At 35.4% G+C, this 23485-nt stretch overlaps 1 protein-coding gene across 1 annotated transcript in view; it reads right to left on the reverse strand.

The window, feature by feature from the left end:
• SLC25A36 (solute carrier family 25 member 36) overlaps positions 1–20667 on the reverse strand; it is a 275775-nt gene extending 255108 nt beyond the window's left edge. The window contains exon 1 of the mRNA XM_053709978.1: positions 20117–20667. Coding sequence (XP_053565953.1) covers positions 20117–20157 — 41 coding nt within the window. The 5' untranslated portion in view covers positions 20158–20667. The remainder of the gene's footprint in view (positions 1–20116) is intronic.
• Between the last annotated feature and the right edge of the window lie 2818 nt (positions 20668–23485).

Here is a 23485-nt window from a genome sequence, read left to right on the forward strand (position 1 = left end):
ATATATATATATATATATATATATATATATATATATATATATATATATATATATATATATATATACACACATATATACACACATACACAACACACACACAATTTATACACACATCTATATAAACGTATTACTTGCACACCAGGTATCTGTTTGACAACACAGCACACAGAAAAAGACTCCCTAACAAGCTCTCAGCTAAGATTAAAAGCAAAACTTGAAGAGTCAGTTACCGCATTTGGCCAAATGGGACAAGCCCAGGTACCACGTCAAGGTCTCTTCCAGCAACCTGGGTCCCTAATACAGCCACACAAATGCAGCCACGCAGACAAATACAAGCTCCTAATCAAACAAACAGGGAATAAGTCAGGGTTCAGGGACTTATGTAATCACCCTAGGCATAAGCAAAACAAGGAAAAGTGGACAGCACTCTCAGACCGGACCGGGTACACATCCCATTACTCTAAAACAGGCTCAGTTTTGGTTGCTATTGCACTCACTTAAAGCTACACTATTTCCAGAGTCACAGGCAGTTAACCCCGGGCCTGCCAAGGTATCTGTTTGAACTTATATTTTATTTAAACTATTTTTTTGTGTGTATTTTAATGCTCTCGGCCTGTATTGGTCAATGAGAAATATGTACTTTAAGATTCTGTACAGTTTAATGCATTTTTTTAGTGAGAAATGTACAAGAGTTCTTTTTTTTTTTTTTTTAAATTGCGATTAAAATCGCAAACCGTGTTTTTTGGGGTCCAAAATCACAATTTTTATTTTCTCCCATATCGCCCAGCCCTAATACATATGTAGGTTGTTCAGTCTTTCTTTGTGGGTTTTTTGTTTTTTTACTAGGTACAATGTTCATAGCCCGCCTTAGAATAGATTGCAGCTTCTTTGTATCCTTCTGGAGATAGTCCTCATCCTGTGTACAGTGCTTGAAGCATAACTAGTGATCTATAAAGTGGCATGAGAAGCTTACATATTCTGCTGCTACTTCTTCCTATAAACCAAGCATTCTACTGGCCTTACCTACTTACTGCATTATTTAAATAATAATTCCAAAGTGCTGTTCCTATTTGTAAAAGTAAGTAAATGGTCATGGACTCTGTAATTGGGTTATTCTTTCCTAAATGCATAATTTGCACTTTGTGATGTTGAACTTTATTACGTATTCAATTGCCCAATTTTTTTTTTATCACTTCTCATTTGATCCACTCCCCAGGAACATATCTTTTGTTACAAATGTTTGTATCCTCTGCAAAAAGAAAACTTCCCCTGTAGCCCCCTGCCAATATCAATAACAAATATGTTAAGCAAAAAAGGCTCCAGACATGACCTCCTGAAAAACATACAAGTGGCCGATGTTATGGCTGCCATAGAAGACGGTTACACATTTTTGTATTCCAGAACAGATATTTAATCCACACTGAAACAGAGATATAAAAATATAATTAATACTTTTTCTATGTATCATTGTAATCTATAAAATGATCAGTCTTATACACAAAGGGCTAAATTTAACACCAGTTTTAAATATAGATTGGGAAAACAATGACTGGGTTGTACCTGGGACCAACCTCAAAGCTGTCACAACTACAGTGCACAACAGAGATCATCATAAAACTAATGAAGTTCTTTAAGTTACATGTATATTGATAATTACCATTAAATCCCTTTATGAATGTTAAAATACATAAACCACAATATGAGTAATTAGCATTAGGTTAATAGCAAGCCATCCACTTTAAAGGACCATTAAATAGAGTAGAAGTGCATAATCAACCGGTGCATCATAAAAAGACAATGCAATAGCACTCACTTTAAATTGTAAATGAGAAGTTGATTTTTTTCTGCCAAATTTAATACATTTGCCAGCCCCCTGTAACATGCAACAGCCAATCACAGATTTATTTATGTATACGCTGTAAACCTATGCACATGCTCAGTAGTAGCCGGTGCCTCTGAAAGTGTGAATATAAAAAGACTGTGCAATTTGATAATAGAAGTTGGAAAGATTCTTAAAACTGCATGTTCTATCTGAATCATAAACGTTTAATTTCAACTTTAGTGTCCACTTAAGATAATCAGACACATAAAACAAACAGTTAATCAGGAACAGGAAAACTCTTCTACTTTCAATGGTGGGTCTTCATTTATGGGCACTCAAAACATGAAGAAATTATTTAAGTAGAAAAATTATGTTCTGACAAAACATAAAGAGCAAAACCTGTTCCCCAAATATTTTTTCATATGGGACAACAATAGAGGTATAATGATTGTAAAGGTATATGAATAGAGGGCTTAGTGGTAGTGTTACACAACTGCATAAGATTAATGCAAGCTGCCTATAAAGGATACCACCACAAGAGCAAAAGATGCAAGTTCCCACTCAGAGAAAGGTAAGATACGACAAGCAACAGGAAAATAAACATTTAACAATTCTGATGAAGATAAAGTCACCAAGAATGGTGTCATCAAGGTGAACATTATAAAAGGTGTGATGCTTAAGCATCCCACGAGGAAAACCCTAAAGGTAAAATGTGAAGGAATGAGGTTCACAAGAATCGAAAGCTGGACCATGAAATAAGATAAGTTTAGACATCCAAAAGAAGAGTGAAAGATAGAAAGAAAAAGGTCTAGCTGTGTCCACATGATACAGTCATAATAGGGGCAGAACTACCATTGGTGCAGCAGGAGGCCAAGTACTGGGGGGGGGCATATCAGCCAGTCCATCCATAAGTGTGTGCCTATGTGGTCATCCTCTATGTAAAGATACTGTGCTGCATACTCATCAGTGTATAGATGCATTATTATGCAGTGAAGCATATTAGTACTGCATATTAATATTCCGCCATTATACAGCACTGTATATAAATATATATATATATATATATATATATAATATCTTACTAAAGATATTTTTGTTTATCCTTGCACCCACTGAACTAAGTCACAGATTCCCCTGGGGTGGCTTGGCGGTAACCATCTGGTCAAAGCTCAAGGGTTGGTTAACCCTCTACAGCACATATTGGTGACAGTTAATGGGTTAGACAACCCTGTCCATCACTGCCAAGTTTAGATAAACCTCCAAATGAAGAACCTTTGTAAAACAATCTGTTTAAAGAACAGGAACAAAATAAACTAGAGACAACATAGAATATATTAAGCATTTCAATATGTGTGTGCAAGCATGTGTTATTATTCTTCATCAGCCCTTCTTAATGCGGTCTGTATCACTGTCTATAACGAACAACCGTTTCTGCTGGTGGGAGTTTCGGGAGGGATGGAGGCAGGTGGGCAGTGTGGATGTGGGAGGGTAAAGAGCTGTCTGTGAGGGATCAGGGAAGTGTGAAGTGTCAGGTGGGAGGGTAATCCCTGTCTTAAAATACTACTATTACAAAAACAACCTATACAATTATTATCAGTATAGGATAGTGTACAACACAAAAATTATAAATTAAAAAAATTAAACTTTAATAGGTTTAGTTAAAAATGGGTACTTTAAAATCAGCTACATAATGATAGGGTGGGTTGATGTATTTTTGCCATTAAAAATCTTTGTGGGAAACGGTTATGACAAGGTACCCTTGTCTTACAAAAAAGAATGAAATAAGGAGAAGTGTCTAAATAGTGCTAAGTTACAGACTAAGTGAATGTTAAATTGTAGTAAAGCTATCATAATCATATTTGTTTTTTGACTTAATTTTAATTTACATATTCAACAGTTCAACACTGACTGATCGGAACAGCCAATAGAATGCGAGTTCAATACGATTGGATCAGCCAATCGGATTGAACTTCAATCTGATTGGCTAATTGCATCAGCCAATCAGATTTTTTCTACCTTAATTCCGATTGGCTGATAGAATTCTATCAGCCAATCGGAATTGAAGGGACGCCATCTTGGATGACGTCCCTTAAAGGAACCTTCATTCGTCGTTAGTCCGTCGGTTGAAGAGGATGGCTCCGCATCGGCTCCGTTGAAGATGGCTCTGCTCCGCTCCGGATGGATGAAGATTGAAGACGCCGCCTGGATGAACACTTCTACCGGATGGAGGACCTCTTTTTTGCCGCTTGGATGAAGACTTCTACCGGATCAAGGACCTCCTCTGCGCAACTTGGATGAAGAATTCGGCTCGGCTGGGTGAAGACGACTCAAGGTAGGGAGATCTTCAGGGGGTTAGCGATAGGTTTATTTAAGGGGGGTTTGGGTGGGTTAGAGTAGGGGTGTGTGGGTGGTGGGTTGTAATATTGGGGGGTATTGTATTTTTCTTTTCAGGTAAAAGAGCTGATTTACTTTGGGGCAATGCCCCGCAAAAAGCTCTTTTAAGGGCTGGTAAAAGAGCTGATTACTTTTGTATTTTATAATAGGGTAGGGAATTTTTTATTTTGGGGGGCTTTTTATTTTATTAGGGGGCTTAGATTAGCTATAATTAGTTTAAACTGCTTGTAATTCTTTTTTATTTCTTGTAATTTAGCGTTTGTTTGTTTTTGTATTATAGTATAGTTTATTTTATTGTATTTTATTTTAGCTAATTATATGTAATTTATTTAATGATAGTGTGGTGTTAGGTGTATTTGTAACTTAGGTTAGGATTTATTTTACAGGTAATTTTGTATTTATTGTAACTAGGTAGCTATTAAATAGTTATTAACTATTTAATAGCTATTGTATCTAATTAAAATAAATACAAAGTTGCCTGTAAAATAAATATAAATCCTAAAATAGCTACAATGTAATTATTATTTATATTGTAGCTATATTAGGGTTTATTTTCTAGGTAAGTATTTAGTTTTAAATAGGATTAATTTAGTTAATTTTAGGAATATTATTTCGTTTAATTTAAATTATATTTATGTTAGGGGGTGTTAAGGTTAGGGTTAGAGTTAGGTTTAGGGGTTAATAAATGTATTATAGTAGCGGCAACGTTGCAGGCGGGAGATTAGGGGTTAATAATTGTAGGTAGGTGGCGGCGATGTTAGGGAGGGCAGATTAGGGGTTAATCAAATTTATTATAGTGTTTGCGAAGGCGGGAGTGCGGCGGTTTAGGGGTTAATACATTTATTATAGTGGCGGCGAGGTCCGGTCGGCAGATTAGGGGTTAATAAGTGTAGTTAGGTGGCGGCGATGTTAGGGGCAGCAGATTAGGGGTTAATAAATAAAATATAGGGGTCGGCGATGTTAGGGGCAGCAGATTAGGGGTTTATAGGTATAATGTAGGTGGCGGCGGTGTCCGGTCGGCAGATTAGGGGTTAAAATATTTTATTATAGTGGCGGCGATATGGGGGGCCTCAGTTTAGGGGTACATAGGTAGTTTATGGGTGTTAGTGTACTTTTGAGCACAGTAGTTAAGAGCTTTATATTCCAGCGTTAGCCCATAAAGCTCTTAACTACTGACTTTTTTTGGCGGTAGGAGTCTTGTCGGTAGAGGGTCTACCGCTCACTTCTCCCAAGACTCCAAATTCCGGCGTTAGGCAGATCCCATTGAAAAGATAGGATACGCAATTGGCTTAAGGGGATCTGCGGTAGCCTGGAATCGCGGTAGGGAAGTGAGCGTTAGACCCTTTCCTGGCTGACCCTAAATACCAGCGGGCGGCCAAAAGCAGCGTTAGGACCCCTTAACGCTGCTTTTGACGGCTAACGCAAAACTCTAAATCTAGGTGATTGTTTTTTATTTGCTATCAGTTAAACAATATGCAGCAGGGTTAGCCTTGATAGGTCAACAGGTGCATTTCAAGTTCTGATAATTAGAAAATCAGCAATTTTAAAACTAAATTACATGAAAAGGGGCAAAATAAATTATGAAAATATATTGCAACATATTTACAGATAAGAAAACATTTTATAAAAAAAATCTCAAGGTATTAACTGTCAAAAGGAAATTACATTAGAAAAAGTCATGTATGCATTGTGCTACATAAATCTATATATAGCATTTATTTATTATTAAAATCAATTTCATTCCTTGAGATAGATCATAATAATGATAAAAAGGGTTTTATTAGCTGCTTCAAATATGGCAGGGAAATCTCAAATCATTTTCTAAATTAAATTATTTTGGCATTCATATTCCCTGTACAGAGACATGTTTTTTATTTTTATTTCAAAAGCTTAATCTGTATAGTAACACTGATAACTTTTTAAGGACATACAGCTCAGATACATTTCTACCTATAAAGAACCATTATATTCTACAGTACTACAACATTAGTTGCATGATGACAGTTATAATGACAAAAGGCAATTACATGAATAATTAAAGCAAATGCTTGTCCTCTGATATAATTCATCTTGTGCAAAGGTTGTGTACAGGGCAGGTGTGCTTATGGGCTTACATGCTAAGGGCAAAGAGATAGTTTCATTGTACAAAACAGAATCACTGACTGCCAAATAAACATTAAACAAACATTTTATGTGATTTTGTACTCAAAACTAGAAATCCTGTGGTCTCTTTGCTGCCACCCCAAACAAGTAGTGAATACAAGAAGAGGATAACCAGCTGCTTATTTTAATGACAGGGTTTTTGTCATAAAATAAATAAATGCAAATATGGGCTTATATTTTTTCTTCAACATTCCAATAACAAAAAAAAGACAAGACCAGCTAAAAGTAAAAAAAGCCCTATAGCATGAAAACAAACAAGTGTAACTTATATTGCAGGTCAAACTAATAAAACTGAACACAGAGGTACTAAGCGAGGAAGAAAGCTTCTATATAGGAGTGGAAGAAAAAAAATGGGGGGCTACATTCAAGTTTCAGATACAATTTCTAAATTATATTTAATAGTAGAAATTATTCTAAATTAAAAATAAATTTACAGCAATTTGTCCTGCCATATCAGAATAACTGAAGTCTAGTAGTTGAAGAAAGTATGCTTTAGTGATTCCTAAAATAAAATGAGCTAAAAAAATATGAGAAATGTATTTAGCGTGTAATGCCTCCCTGTCTTTTTTACCTCCAAGCATATAGTGAAAGTTTGACGATGTACATATAAATAAAAAGGTGACATTGTAAAATAGTGAAGGCCTATCGTCACGGTGACTTCTCAATAACCTTAATGCCCAGCGATAAAAAGGAATGAATGGTATGAAATGCAGAGAGCATGAATCGATTCGCTTGTGTATAATTGTGTCTGCCTGTGTCCTTGAATAACTTTCTTAACAGTAACTGACCTGAAAAGGGACTACTTGGTAGGATGTGACGTTTTGAAGTTTGTTACATAGTAGAAAGAGGAATTTCTTGTTAGTCAAACTCCACAGGACAAGCTGATATTCAATTTTCTGTGACCTTTGCCCTACTCTGCTACAGAAGCAAAATAAAGAATGTTCAACTGATTGACACTAGAAACAATATCACTTTTTTTTATTTGACTCAGCATTATCTGCAGCAACTTTACTTAAAGGGACATGAAACACAATTTCTTTTCCTTTTATGATTCAGATAGAGCATACAACAAAGTATACCAAGACAATGAAGCAAATTAGATGAAATAAGTAAACTTAAAAGTTGTTTAAAATTGTATGTTATATCTGAATCATGGAAGAAACATTTTTGGGTTTGTATCCTTTTAGAAACTGAAATGCAATTCTCATTTATTTCATTGCTCAACAAACACCAGGCAGTGAAAGTAAATTAATTAAAATATATTGTCCATAGCAACTGGTAATATGTTAGAGTATTTTGTCATTGCAAATAAATATATGCTTAACCACTGCAAAGGGCTCTATTCACAAAGAGATGAATTGCTCTCTCTCTCTCACCTCGCAGAGTGGAGGTGCAGAGCTGTCTTCCCTGATGCGTGGATCCTCAGCGGCGGTCCTCACCGGTGGTGTGGAGCGGAGGTGCAGAGCTGTCTTCCCCGACATGTGGACCCTCAGCGGCGGTCCTGGGCGGCATGGAGGCTCCTCTTCATCCGATGTCCGTCGTACACTAAATATTGAATTCAAGGGTACGTCGCATTCCTATTGGCTGAATTTTTTAAATCAGCCAATAAGATTTCAGTAGCTCTCATTCTATTGGCTGATTTCAAAATCTCAGCCAATAGGAATGCATGGTACCCCAATAAATATGGGGTACCTTGCATTCAATCTTCAGTGTGCGACAGACGATTGCCGAGGACCCCCGCTGAGGATCCATGCATTGGGGAAGCCAGCTCCTCACCTCCGCTCCACGCAGCCTTCACTCCGGATGAAGATAGAAGATGATGGAACCGCCTGAAACAAGATCTTCGCCGCTGGACATCAGGAACGGTGAGTACCTATTTGGGGCTTAGTGTTAGGAATTTTTTTTAATATTAGGGATTTAATGGGCTGGAAAAGAGCCAATTGCCATTTTAAGGGCAGTCAAAGAGCTGAATGCCCATTTAAGGGCAATGCCCATACAAATGCCCCTTTAGAGGCAATGGGTACTTAAGGTTTTTTTAATGTTTGTTTGTTTTTTATTTTGGGGGGTTTGGTGGGCGGGGGGATTTTAAGCTGTTTAAGGGCTATTGGTAGTTTAGTTTAGGGGGTGTTTTTAATTGGGGGGGTATTTTTGATAATTTTGTTTATTTTTTTTTATAATTTTGTTTATTTTTTTCTGTAATTTTAGAGGGTTTTTTATTTTTTGTAATTATAGAGAATTGTTTTGTAATTTAAAGTTAAATAAAACCTAAGTGTAATTTAGTATGGGGGTTAATTTAGGGGGTGTTAGGTTAGGGGGCTTAGTAATTAAATTAGTTATTTGCGTTGTTGGGGGGGTTGGCAGTTTAGGAGTTAATAGGTTAATTAGGTTTGATGCAATGTGGGGGTTTGGGAGTTTAGGAGTTAATAGGGTTTATTGCGATGTGAGGGTTGGCGGTTAAGGGGTCTATATATATATATATATATATATATATATATATATATATATATATATATATATATATATATATATATATATATATATATATATATATGTACACTGTCCCTTTAACTAAGGGGTCTATTCAAGAAAGTCAGAGCATTAATGCACTACTGAGAGCTAGTTGCACACTGGTGAGCCAAAGACAAGAGAAAAATGTGCATCGACACAAATCAACCAACTAGCTCCCATTAGTGCATTGCTGCTGAGGATATGTACATACGCTTTTCAACAAAGGATACAGACAGAAAAGAAATACATTTATTAATAATAATAATAATAATAATCATCCGAAGCTGTTAGTTTTTCAGTTCTATTTTCAACAGAAGAAATACAAAGTGCAATGTAATGTATAAATTTAGATACACATAAATATACAAAGTATAAAACTAATTTGTTAAAGGGATATGAAACCCCCAAAATATTTTGTGATTTAGATAGAGCATGCAATTTTAAGAAACTTTCGAATTTACACCTGTTATCAAATTGTCTTCGTTCTCTTGCTATCTTTATTTAAAAAGCAGAAATCTCAAGCTTAAGAGCCGCCCCATTTTTGGTTCAGCACCTGGTAGCCCTTGCTGATTGGTGGCTAAAAGGAGAACACTGCCATATACAGAATGAGAATACACCAGGTATTTGACATGCATGCACTATAGTAATGTAGGAAAGGGGTTAACGGAATTAAATATTACACATTAAACAACAGAATGAGTTTTCTAATCAATAGATGATATTTCTGACTATAATAAAAAAAATCAACTTTTATTTTTTTTTAGCTGTGAGGCATAGAAATGATCCAGCTGCACCAAAACTAGATTTTAGGTTTGGGTGGTGGCTGCAGGCAAGGGAAAATGCGGTGCACACATTGGTGTATTTTAACTCAGTTATCCAAGGTCTAAATTTTAAGGCGCCAGTGACACTCTGAGTTTTTTTTAGAGACCTGTGCTAGACACCTACTCTTAAAGGGATAGTCTAGTCAAAATTAAACTTTCATGATTCAGACACAGCATTCATATTTAAAGTGAAGGTAAACTTTGGTGAATGAAAGCCCGTTTTTTAAAAATACTATTAAAAACAGGGGCACTTTCATTCATCAACGTTTACAAAGCAGCCGTTTTGATTAAAAAATTACCTTTTTTTTCTTTTCACAGCCAGAGCAGCTTCCCCCTCCTGGAAATCCTCTCTTCACACGTCAGCAATGACTAATCCGGCTTCCTCTGATCACTGCTTTCCCCCCAGGGTATTCATTGCCTGAGGCCATGCTGTGATTGGAGGAAGCCGGATTAGTCATTGCTGACGTGTGAAGAGAGGATTTCCAGGAGGGGGAAACTGCTCTAGCTGTGAAAAAAAAAAAAGAGGTAAATTTTTTTCATCAAAACGGCCGATTTGTAAACTTTGATGAATGAAAGAGCCCCTGTTTTTAATAGTATTTTTTTTAAAAACGGGCTTTCATTCACCAAAGTTTACCTTCACTTTAAGCAACTTTCTATTATTACATTTTCTTAGGTCTCTTGCTATATTTATTTGAAAAGCAAGAATGTAAGCTTAGGAGCCGGCCCATTTTTGGTTCAGCACCTGGGTAGTGGTTGCTTATTGATGTCTAAATGTAGTCACCAATCAGCAAGCGCTACCCAGACGCTGAACCAAAAGTGGCCGGCTCCTAAGCTTACATTCTTGCTTTTTTAAATAAAGATAGCAAGAAAACTAAGAAAAAATGATAACAGGAGTAAATTAGAAAGTCGCTTAAAATCGCATGCTGTATCTGAATAATGAAAATTTAATTTTTTGACTAGACTACCCCTTTAAACGGGCAGTAAACACCTTGCTATAGATTAATATATCAGCCAAGTTGTAATTTTTAAAAACATCTTTTTTTTACTGCATTTAGCCAACTCCACCCACATCTTACTTTATTTGGAGGAGCCAATCTGGGCTTTAGTCCATAAACAACAAGGCTAGCCACTGGTAAAGAATTGTTTTGCGGTTATCTGACAATCCACTTAAAAGGACAGATGTGTTGATATTAAATAATGAGATTTGGGACTAGGCTTTGCATAATATAGTGCCAAGCTTAAAAATGGATGGGATTGGTTATTTGAATTGATGTGCACTATTCTCTGTATGCACAATTATTAGTGGATTGCTTGCTGGTTATAGGTACTGTATCAGAATGCTCCACACAACATTTTGCAAGACGGGGGGCATTATGAAGTAGCCGGGTGGGGGCACAGTAATACTTTGCAACATTATAATATTTTCTATCAATTTTAAATGTTACTTAAGCTATACAAATCACAAATGAATTGCATGTTTTAACATAAATTGATTCTATGATAATTTGGGAAACAAACATTGAAAACAATTTATATTAACTAATGTTGGCTACATTTTAGCCAGGAAAGAACACTGTGTATAGAATACATACATAGTTTGCAAAAAGATCCATCCTTAGCCAGAAACATGTGAACATGTTGACATTTTTGCATTTCAATGCAAAGTTTCTGGCAGAGGAAATAACAATGTTATACACATTGATAGTCTACCTCTTTCTAGTTCAACCTCTTTTCAAAACAGTTCATGGTTTTATTTTGCTCAATTATAAAAATCTGTTTTGCTGCTTAAAAATTAGACAGACAGTTGTGTGTTAATGAAAAGTTTTAAAGGGGCAGTCTAGTCAAAATTAAACAAACATTCATGATTCAGATAGAGCATGCCATTTTAAGCAACTTTCTAATTTACTCCTATTATCAATTTTTTCTTTGGGCTGGCTCCTATGCTTACATTCTTATTTTTTTCCAAAATAAAGATACCAAGAGAACAAAGACAAAAATCGATAATAGGAGTAAATAAAAAAGTTGCTTAAAAATGCATGGTCTATCTGAATCATGAAAGTTTAATTTTGACTAGACTATCCCTTTAAAAGGGACAGTCTAGTATAAATTAAACTTTCATTATTCAGATAGGAGTTTTAATTTTAATCAACTTTCCAACTTACTTTTATCATCAAATTTGCTTTTTTTCTCTTGGTATTCTTAGTTTAAACTAAACCTAGGTAGGCTCATATGCTAATTTCTAAACCTTTGAGGGCTGCCTCTTATCACATGCTTTTTAAATCTCTTTTCAACACAAAGAGACAGAAAGTACACGTGGGCCATATAGATAACACTGTGTTCAGGCACAGGGGGTTATTTAAGATCTAGCACAAAACAATGCTAAATTTAAGATAATAGATAATAAACAGTCACAGTCATGTGATCAGGGGGCTGGAAGAAGGTTCTTAGATACAAGGTAATCACAGAGGTAAAAAGAATATTAATATAACTGTGTTGGTTATGCAAAACTGGGGAATGGGTAATAAAGGGATTATCTATCTTTTAAAACAAAAACAATTCTATGGTAGACTGTCCCTTTAAGGCCTGATGATCAAAAGCTCGCCAATATGGAGAGAAATCAAGCAAAACTTTGGGATTTTTAGACCTTAGATTGTAACGTAGGAGTCTCTCCTTCATATAAAGAACCCTGCATAGTGAGATAAATATTTTTCAAACTAAAATTTGTGTTTCTACATTTTTTTTATTTTTTTAGGGACCTCTCCATACTGACGAGACGTTTTAGATCATCTCGCCTGAGCAGCGAGCTTTAGTTCATCGGACCCCTGGGGGTCGATTTATGAAGCAGCAGATGCTGCTTCCGACCTACTCAGCTTCAGGTCCACCTGAAGCGGAAGTTAAGAAGCAGCGGTCCTAAGCAACCAGCCCGATCGGATACGATCGGGTTGATTGACACCCCCTGCGAATCTGCAGGGGGTGGCATTGCACCAGATCTGCTGGTACAATAATAAATGCAGACAGCGTATGCTGTCAGCATTTAGTGATGTGCGGCGGACATGATACGATACAGCGTATTATGTGGGTCCGCATCCTTAAAGGGACACTGTAACCAAAAATTTTCTTTCGTGATTCAGATAGAGCATGAAATTTTAAGCAACTTTCTAATTTACTCCTATTATAAAATTTTCTTCATTCTCTTGGTATCTTTATTTGAAATGCAAGAATGTAAGTTTAGATGCCGGCCCATTTTTGGTGAACAACCTGAGTTGTCCTTGCTGATTGGTGGATAAATTCATCCACCAATAAAAAAGTGCTGTCCAGAGTACTGAACCCCAAAAAAAGCTTAGATGCCTTCTTTTTCAAATAAAGATAGCAAGAGAACAAAGAAAAATTGATAATAGGAGTAAATTAGAAAGTTGCTTAAAATTGCATGCTCTTTCTGAATTAGAAAAGAAAACATTTGGGTACAGTGTCCCTTTAATAAATTCACTCAGTTTATGGATTTTATTTTAAATATACAAAAAATAATGAATTGTGAAAATAATAGTTGGTTGCAACTCCAAGAGTTAATTTCATGTTCTAAGAATTAGGAATTTTCAGAGCTAAATTACATGAAAAAGAGGCAACATATATAAAACAAATTTCAAAGGTGTTTCTTTAAGCATAAAAAAATATGTTATATAAAAAAACAAGGTGTTTACTGTCCCTTTAAACTTTAGTAAACAACTAATTTAACAAAACACTTCCTTGTGTTGAAAAGTTGTTTTCCAGTTTAGTCCATTATATTTAGAGAGAAAGCTCATTAAAGATCTAAATGAAGGGAGCAGTCAGTCCATAAAATCTTTGCATGCTTTTACCTTTAAAGGGACACTAAAGTCCAAATTAAACTTCCATGGTTCAGATAGAGAATGCAATTTTAAACAACTTTTGCTTATTCTATTTTGTGCACAAATTCTGAGGCATCAGCTCCTACTGAGCATGTGCAATAGTTCAGTGTATACGTATATCAGTCTGTAATTGGCTGATGACTATCACATGGTACAGTGGGCAGGGAAATTAATACGTTTTAAAATTTCTCAGAAAAAAACAAAATCTACTAATAGTTTGAAATTTAGAATAAGTGCTGCTGCATTGTCTTTTCATTGTGCATTTTACAATACTACTGTATTTAATGGTCCTTTAACATGTATCATAAAAAGGGACAAAAATAGTAGTCATGTTGCAATAACCTCTTTCACCACATTACTTTTATAATATATATTAAATTCCCTTAAAGGGACATAATACTCATATGCTAACTCACTTGAAACTGATGCAGTATAACTGTAAAAAGCTGACAGGAAAGTATCACCTGAGCATCTCTATGTAAAAAGGAAGATATTTTACCTCACAATTTCCTCAGCTCAGCAGAGTAAATTCTGCGTAAAAAGTTATACTCAGCTGTTGCCCAGCTGCAGGTAAAAAACATAGAAAATGAAGAAATGAACAGCAGCCAATAAGCATCAACAGTGCTGAGGTCATGAACTCTTACTGTGATCTCATGAGATTTGACTTAACTCTCATGAGATTTCATTGTAAACTTCCTTACACTGAATAGGGAAATAAGAGGAGTGTGCACGTAAGGCCGCTCCTTTCGCTGTCCCGGGACAGACATACTGATTTGTTGCTTAGAAGTCCTTTACAATGGGATGTGGCTACTGAGAAACTTTTGAGGTAAAATATCTTTCTTTTTTAGATAGAGATGTTCAGGTGATATATTCTAGTCAGCTTTTTACAGCTATACTGCATCACTTTCAAGTGTTTAAACATTTGGGTATTATGGCCCTTTTAATAAATGCTGTTAAGTGCAAAAATATTTTAATTGTACTTCTTATACAGCATGCAATTTTCCCTGTTAAAAAAATTAAGATATGGTATAAACGGATATTTTAGCAAGCACAAGCTATGTGAAAAGAAACAGGAAACAAAATGAACTCCCTTGCAATCCTTAAAGTGATGGTAAATCCAAGCGATTTACAAACGCTCAGATTTACCATCACTAAAAATAAAGTGGAGGTTAAAGGGACAGTCAACACCAGAATTATTGTTGTTTTAAAAGATAGATAATCCCTTAATGACCCATTACCCAGTTTTGCATAACCAACAGTTATAATAATACACGTTTTACCTCTGTAAGTACCTTGTATCTAAGCCTCTGCAGACTGCCCCCTTATTTCAGTTCTTTTTGACATACTTGCATTTTAGCCAATAATTTCTCACTCCTCTGTAAATTCATGTGCATTAGCTCAATTTTATCTATATAAAACACATGAACTAACGCCCTCTAGTGGTGAAAAACTGTCAAAATGCATTTAGATTTAGAGGCGGCCTTCAAGGTCTAAGAAATTTGCATATGAACTTCCTAGGTTTAGCTTTCAACTAAGAATACCAAAAGAACAAAGCAAAATTGGTGATAAAAGTAAAATGGAAAGTTGTTTAAAATTGCATGCCCTATCTGAATCATGAAAGTTTATTTTGGACTTGACTGTCCCTTTAAGTAATCAAATATGCAAAAACAAGAGTGCTAAACTCACCCTGAATGTGCTGTTGCACATCGCTAAACTCAGCTGTTCAGGCCGCCCATGGCACATTGGTCTTCTACCAATGAGGTGATGTTTGCACCTCTAAACCAATAGCAGTTCTAGCATGCAGAACACTGTCAGATGAGACGTACGGCTATTGCTTTAGAGGTGCAAACGTCACCTCATTGAAGAAAAATCGATGTGCCATGGACGGCCGGAGCCACCGAGTTTGGCGCTGTGCAACGGAACAAAAAGGGTGAGTTTAGCACCCTTTTTTTTTTTTTACATATTTGATCACTTAACTCCACTACATTTTTAGTGATGGTAAATTCTAGCATTTGTTATACGCTTGGATTTACCATGACTTTAAGACTTTCTACAGATAAAACAACACCTATTAAACTCTTTTGTTTGTTTTAATATTTTTAAGTTGAGCTTGTGTCTTCAGAGTTTTTAAGACTTGTTTTTTGTCTAGACTAGGGGGCTGATTTAGCATTGTCTGTCCGACATGATACACTGTATCGTATTAAGTCCGACACACATCGCTGAATGTCGACAGCATACGCTGTCAGCATTTAACATTGCACAAGCAGTTCACCAGAGGATAAAAAGAGAATGAAACAAATTAGAAAATAGAAATAAATTGGAAAAAGTTAATTAAATTAATTAAATCTGAATCATGAAGGAAAAAAATGGGGGTTTCATATCCCTTTAATGTTTCTTGTATAGAATGCTTTAATTGCATTAAAACAAAAAAGATTTAAAAAAAAAATGCTGCAGAAAAGAAGAGGTGCTACAAAGTGTGTGTAATAAAAAGTAGCACATTATTGGCCCTTCCACTTCAGTATTTTGCAATATAAAAAAAAAGGTGAACAGAAAAAGACTATAATTTGCAGACCTGTTTGACATATGAAATATGAGGATGAGAACATACACATAAATTCTCTATCTTCCAGGGTTGGCACCAGACAATCTAATCTGCAACATCCCTGTTAGATTCACAGCTATTACAACACCTGAAAGGGTATTGCCCTGTTTTTTATGTACAGGTGCCAAGATCTTGTGTAATAGACATTGCTTGTTTATATAACAGTTATTTGAGAAAGGCAAAAAGCTACAAACCAATAACAATTGTGATTTGTAAAACTATAAATTTATGATTAGGAATTGACAAAAGCATATCAAAATTTAAAATGGACAGAAGAGTGAGGAGATTATGCAAACACTTTAGGAAATTATTATTTCAGTGTTACCCCAGGACCTATGTTTTACAACAATATTAAGATAAAATTAGCAAATATTAAAATGTTTCAATTGTTTTTGCGCAAATTATCATGAAATCAATTTATGTTAAATGATGCCATTAATACATCATTTGAATAGCTTAAACATTTATAAATAACAGAAAATGTTGTTATATTGCAAATTGTTAATCTATCCCCACTGGGCTACTTCATAACGCCACCTGGCTGGCAACATTTTCTGTGGAGAACACTGCAGCAACTGTCTCATAATAAATGTCTAAAAGGACATAAACAGCAAGAAAATGTTCTAATGCATTTTAGTTTCTTATTGCACTTTTGTTTGGCTATACCTCTGATCTTAAAGTGAAGGTAAACTTTGGTGAATGAAATCCCTTTTTATAAAAAATACTATTAAAAACAGGGGCACTTTCTTTCATCAAAGTTTACAAAGCAGCAGTTTTGATTAAAAAAAAGTACCTTTTTTTCTTTTCACAGCTAGAGCAGCTTCCCCCTCCTGGAAATCCTTTCTTCACACGTCAGCAATGACTAATCCGGCTTCCTCCAATCACAGCATGGCCTCAGGCAATGACTACCGTGGGGGGAAAGCTGTGATTGGAGGAAGCCCGATTAGTCATTGCTCACATGTGAAGAGAGGATTTCTAGGAGGGGGAAGCTGCTCTGGCTGTGAAAAGAAAAAAAGGTAAGTTTTTAATCAAAACGGCTGCTTTGTAAACTTTGATGAATGAAAGTGCCCCTGTTTTTAATAGTATTATTTAATAGTATACAAATTAAAGCATGTCATTTTTTTGACGATTATGACCCTTTATGAATATGTTATGAATGTTATGTCCCTTTTAATTAGTTTTTGTTATTCATAACGTGTAATCATTTTTAAAAAAAAGTTTTATGACCCTTTATAAAAAATAAAAAAAAAATACTCTGCAGTTTACACATTTTTTCATCAATTTTATTAACTACAAGACATAAATTTAATTGTTGAACAACTTATTGGGTTAGCCCTCTGGATCTTTCTCACACTCCTCATTTACGTTCTCCATCAAATCTCAAGCACTACTTAATTGCAAGGTATTAATAAATTCTTCCTCCAGGTAAGTACAATGCTAAAACCAGTTTGTTTTAGAAAAAAATAAAAGAGAATAACACACACATATATATATATATATATATATATATATATATATATATATATATATATATATATATATATATATATATATATATATGCGCCAGTATATAGATTGGGACTGGACAAATATCCAGGGCAGAATGACAACTGAAAAAAATAAAATTGTGCTGGTAATAAACCATTTTAAGCACCTCATATGGTTGGATAAAGGTAACAAGCCACTTGTAACCGCACTGCTTCTTACCACTTCAGTATGATCATGAGCAACGAATATCAGGGATCCTTTCCATTCCACCTACTTCAAATCCCAATGGCCTATCCATAGGTTGATGTAAAGGGGCAAGATGGTTAAATCATTGCTGTGTATGTTTTGGGCAATTAAGAAGTTAAGTCATTGCTGGTAATGTCTTACACAGTAGTGATTTAACTCCTCAAATGTAAAGTGTGTTGGGAAATCATAAGTTTAAATGGTTGTAATGGAAAATAAATAATGGGTTAAATAATGGGTGTGAATTATGGAAATATATACATAAAATTATATGAATGCCCAAACAAATTCTGGCTATTATCTTTTTGTCCTGGCTCCTAGATTTTAACAAATTTGTCTAGGCCGGACACATACTTTTTACTGACATAAAAAACATGTACACATTGTTATGCAGATGTGCACATTATACAGATGTGTTCTGTTTTGACAGATTACCCTATTATTGTAAATATCTTTCAACAGTGATAAGATATACATTGTAAGCCATATTAATAATGTAGTCAGGCATTGTTCACAAATGATATATAAACAACTGTGGCAATATTGGAAAATCTTTTGGTATCATATAAATGCTAACAATATAGTGAATAATTTCAGATTATTGCCAGTAACAACATAATATATAATAGTGTATATGAACGTTAACTTAAAAGGGATATAGAAAACTATAATATTTGGAGTTAACTAGTTTGGAACACAAACCTCTGGGTGTGTTTTGTTTTGGGCAAACTTCACTGACACGCTTCATTAAAAACACACACAGGAAAGGGGAGTAAACATTTCTAGTTTATAAAACAAGTGTAGTGAGGAGCACATTAAAACAACAGCAGCAACATAGTGCAAGGTGCTGGTCATTCAATTGGCAAACCCACTTGCGCTTTTCGGCAATAGCCATTAACTACGACTATCACCAAAACGCGTCAGTGGGTTTGCCAAGTGACTGACCAGCACCTCTGTAGTATGTCACTAGTCGTTAAGGGATTGTTTGGGTATAACAGCCGGGTCTTGCTGCAACCATGCTATTAGACCTGCCCTCCCTCCTGAAGGCTTGCTAAAATAGCGTTGTCTGGACGCCAGCTATTGAAAACTTTACCCCATAAAAAGACCAAATAAAAGTTACGTTTTAATCATCAGTTTAGGCGCTCGTCACTACACTTGTTTTATATACTGATTGTCTGGAAATAGAGTTGAGCATGAACATGCTTCAAACAGTCTGGAAGTGATTCTGAATTTCCCCTTTAGAAATTGTGCTGGATCAGAGGTTTTGTGACGTCACGCTAGAGGGAGGAATACCGAAGGTGGGGAGAAAGGCTCACCGTGAATTCGAATAGACATGGAACACTGAGGGTCCATGAAGAGTGGAAGTTAATGCCTGCATTCCGGTTGGAGAATGCCCTTCTCTCGCAGGTGAGACTTTGCTACTTTTTATTGTTCTTATTGAAGGATATCAGGTGGTGTCCTCCACACTTCATATTAAGCACACAGGATATAAGGAGGTGGTTATCACTCATATTAACTTAATCATAAGTTTTTTTTTGCAAGGTGTGAAGCATTTCTAGTTTGCATCATCCTAATCCAATTCAGATCTCTTTTTGAGAGAGCGGAATACAACAGTTGATTTTACTACAGATGTTACTTTTTGTATACTCACCATAATTGTATTTCTACTCTAAAGATAAATCATAAGCAAATAGAATCAAATTAGTCAATTATATATTGCAGTGGGCATAAATAGGAGGGTACGTGTAGAATGCAAACACCAAAGTAGACAGATTTACAGCAGTTGAATTTAATATTTAAAAATAATGCTACTAACTGGAAATGGTTTGTAATTGTTGCTTAGATTCCCTATATTTGACAGCTATTTTCAAGCAAGGAAAATGCATTTCATCCTAAAGCATGTTCCCCAGTTTAAGAGATGATCTCCACTGTAAGTATTGCTTTCATGTTCCTTACCTGAAACTAGGGAACTTGTTTAATGTGTGTAGTGATTGAAAAAAGTGTCTACCTTTCCAATTCTTACTATTCTATTCTTTAGTAAATGACTGCTACATAATTAAACAGGAATAGATTTGACTTCTCTATGGAACCAAGACAACTATCCCAAACACTGCATGTACAACAAACCTCTGTATAAGAACATGTTAACAACCCATTTACTGTGGGTTGTGAGAGTTGTGCAGGTACTTACCCTCCAGCAAACAGATGCACCAAGGTGTCTCTCTGGCTCATTCTCTCTCATTCTTCTCCCCTGCAGACAGGAGGAGGGAGAAGGGAAGCCGGGTCCACTGGTAGTTGGTGGGGTTCTCCCTTCTTACCCTTGCAAAAAAAAAAAAACTCCTGGCAGATTATTATGAGCTTTGCCCTTCCCTGCCCTCAACAATTCCCAAATACCTAAAAACTCAGCTAATTTTAATCCGTGACGCCAAATAATATACTTATATAAAAATTTGCAAATAAAAAAATATGTATGTGCTGTAACGCAATGACAAATGCCAAAGCTAGCGCCAGCACCAAGACAGTGCTAGGCCCGCTGGCATGCCACCAAAGCCCAGTGACTTGAGTATTAAGCACAGCTCCTGCCAACTGCACTGTGCACAGCGCAGAGGATATCTCTGGGCATATATATATATATATATATATTAGACTCCCATGTAAGATATGGGCAGCAGATCCACCAATGCCCCCCTACTGTCGCTAATCCACACCCAGGATCACTAGCTATGCATGCGCTGCTACAGTGCTCCAAAGCCACCGCCTGCCTCTCATGAATATGCATCAGCTAGACATAAACACTGTTACTCATTGGCTAACCAAGTCAAGCCGGAAGTGACGACAGGCGGCAGATGCTTTCCACATGACTCGGATTAATCCTATACACGGGTTGGCTGTATGCCAATGATGTGACACCAGTAGTACTAGGACAGCTCTCAGATAGCTACAGGACTCAGTGCCCGGGCTCGCTACAACTTGGTTTAGTGGCATTATACGTGGGGTGAAAAGCTTTTTGAGCCAGTGTAAGCTTTTGTATTGTGATTTAATGGCAAGTTACATCGTTACTTAACACTAGTTAAGTATCTTTCGGTTTCTGCTTTGGGTAAAATCCCTGGTTTGTTACTTTGTTTTCTGAAAGCAAAGAGGTTTCGGTATTAGATGTCGGTAAAACTATAGTATTAAAACTACAGTCATATGGTCAGTTCCAGCCAGGGTGGATACACATAAATGCTTAATATAAATATATATATATATATATATAAATATATAAATATATATATATATATATATATATATATATATATATATATATATATATACTTAAAACAAAATATATATATATAAAAAGGAATGACAAGGGTGAATGACAAAATGGAATGCCCATAGATTTTAATAGGATGTAAAATTAAAAGTGTTGAAGCAACAAAACTATGAGACATAACTAGATATTTACCAGATATTTTCCCAAGGTACCGTAGCATATTCTGAAAGTGAGATTACGTCAGATTATAGTTGTTTACTATGGAATGACGAGTGAATGACAAGATGGAATGCCCATAGACTATAATGGGATTACATTTAAAAGTGCTATAGAAACTAAACTATGATACATATCAAATAAATATTTACAAGATATGTTCCCCAGGTACAGTAGCATATTCTGAAAGTGAGATTACTTCAGATTATAGTTGTTTACTATGGAATGACGAGTGAATGACAAGATGGAATGCCCATAGACTATAATGGGATTACATATAAAAGTGCTATAGAAACTAAACTATGAGACTTATCAAATAAATATTTACAAGATATATTCCCCAGGTACAGTAGCATATTCTGAAAGTGAGATTACTTCAGATTATAGCTGCTTTCTATGGAATGACAAGGGTGAATGACAAAATGGAATGCCCAAAGACTATAATAGGATTTCATTTAAAAGTGCTATAGCAACACAACTATGAGACTTATCAAATAGATATTTACAAGATATGTTCCCCAGGTACAGTAGCACATTCTGAAAGTGAGATTACATCATATTATAGCTGCTTTCTATGGAATGACAAGGGTGAATGACAATGGAATGCCCATAGGCTATAATGGGATTACATTTAAAAGTGCTATAGCAACAAAACTATGAGACATATCAAATAGATATTTACAAGATATGTTCCCCAGGTACAGTAGCACATTCTGAAAGTGAGATTACATCATATTATAGCTGTTTTCTATGGAATGACAAGGGTGAATGACAATGGAATGCCCATAGACTATAATGGAATTACATTTAAAAGTGATATAGCAAAAAAAATACGAGACATATCAAGCAGATATTTACCAGATATGTTCCCAAGGTACAGTAGCATATTCTGAACATGAGATTAAGTGAGATTATAGCGTTTTTCTATGGAATGACAAAGGTGAAAGACAAAATGGAATGCCTATAGACTATAATAGGATTACATTTAGTGCTATAGCAAAAAAAATATGAGACATATCAAATAGATATTTAATAGATATGTTCCCCAGGTACCGTAGCATATTCTGAAAGTGAGATTACTTCTGATTATAGTTGCTTACTATGGAATGACGAGTGAATGACAAGATGGAATGCCCATAGACTATAATGGGATTACATTTAAAAGTACTATAGAAACTAAACTATGATACATATCAAATAGATATTTACAAGATATGTTCCCCAGGTACAGTAGCATATTCTGAAAGTGAGATTACTTCAGATTATAGCTGCTTTCTATGGAATGACACGGGTGAATGACAATGGAAGGCCCATAGACTATAATGGGATTACATTTAAAAGTGCTATAGGAAAAAACACAACTATGAGACATATCAAATAGATATTTACCAGATATGTTCCCAAGGTACAGTAGCATATTCTGAACATTATATTAAGTGATATTATAGCTGTTTTCTATGGAATGACTAGAGTGAATGACAAAATGGAATGCCCATAGACTATAATATGATTACATTTAGTGCTATAGCAACAAAAATATGAGACATATCAACTAGATATTTACCAGATATGTTCCCCAGGTACAGTAGCATATTCTGAAAGTGAGATTACGTCAGATTATAGCTGCTTTCTATGGAATGGCAAGGGTGAATGACAAGATGGAATGCCCATAGACTATAATGGGATTACATTTAAAAGTGCCATAGAAACTAAAATATGAGACATATCAAATAGATATTTACCAGATATGTTCCCCAGGTACAGTAGCATATTCTGAAAGTGAGATTATATCTGTTTTCTATGGAATGACAAGGGTGAATGACAAAATGGAATGCCCATTGACTTTAATGGGATGTAAAATTAAAACTGTTGAAGCAACAAAACTATGAGACATATCAACTAGATATTTACCAGATATGTTCCACAGGTACAGTAGCATATTCTGAAAATGAGATTATGTCAGATTATAGCTGCTTTCTATGGAATGACGAGGGTGAATGACAAAATGGAATGCCCATAGACTATAATAGGATTACATTTAGTGCTATAGCAACAAAAATATGAGACATATCAACTAGATATTTACCA

The sequence above is a fragment of the Bombina bombina genome, chromosome 4, assembly GCF_027579735.1.
Source record: "Bombina bombina isolate aBomBom1 chromosome 4, aBomBom1.pri, whole genome shotgun sequence".
NCBI classification, from domain to species: Eukaryota; Metazoa; Chordata; class Amphibia; order Anura; family Bombinatoridae; genus Bombina; species Bombina bombina.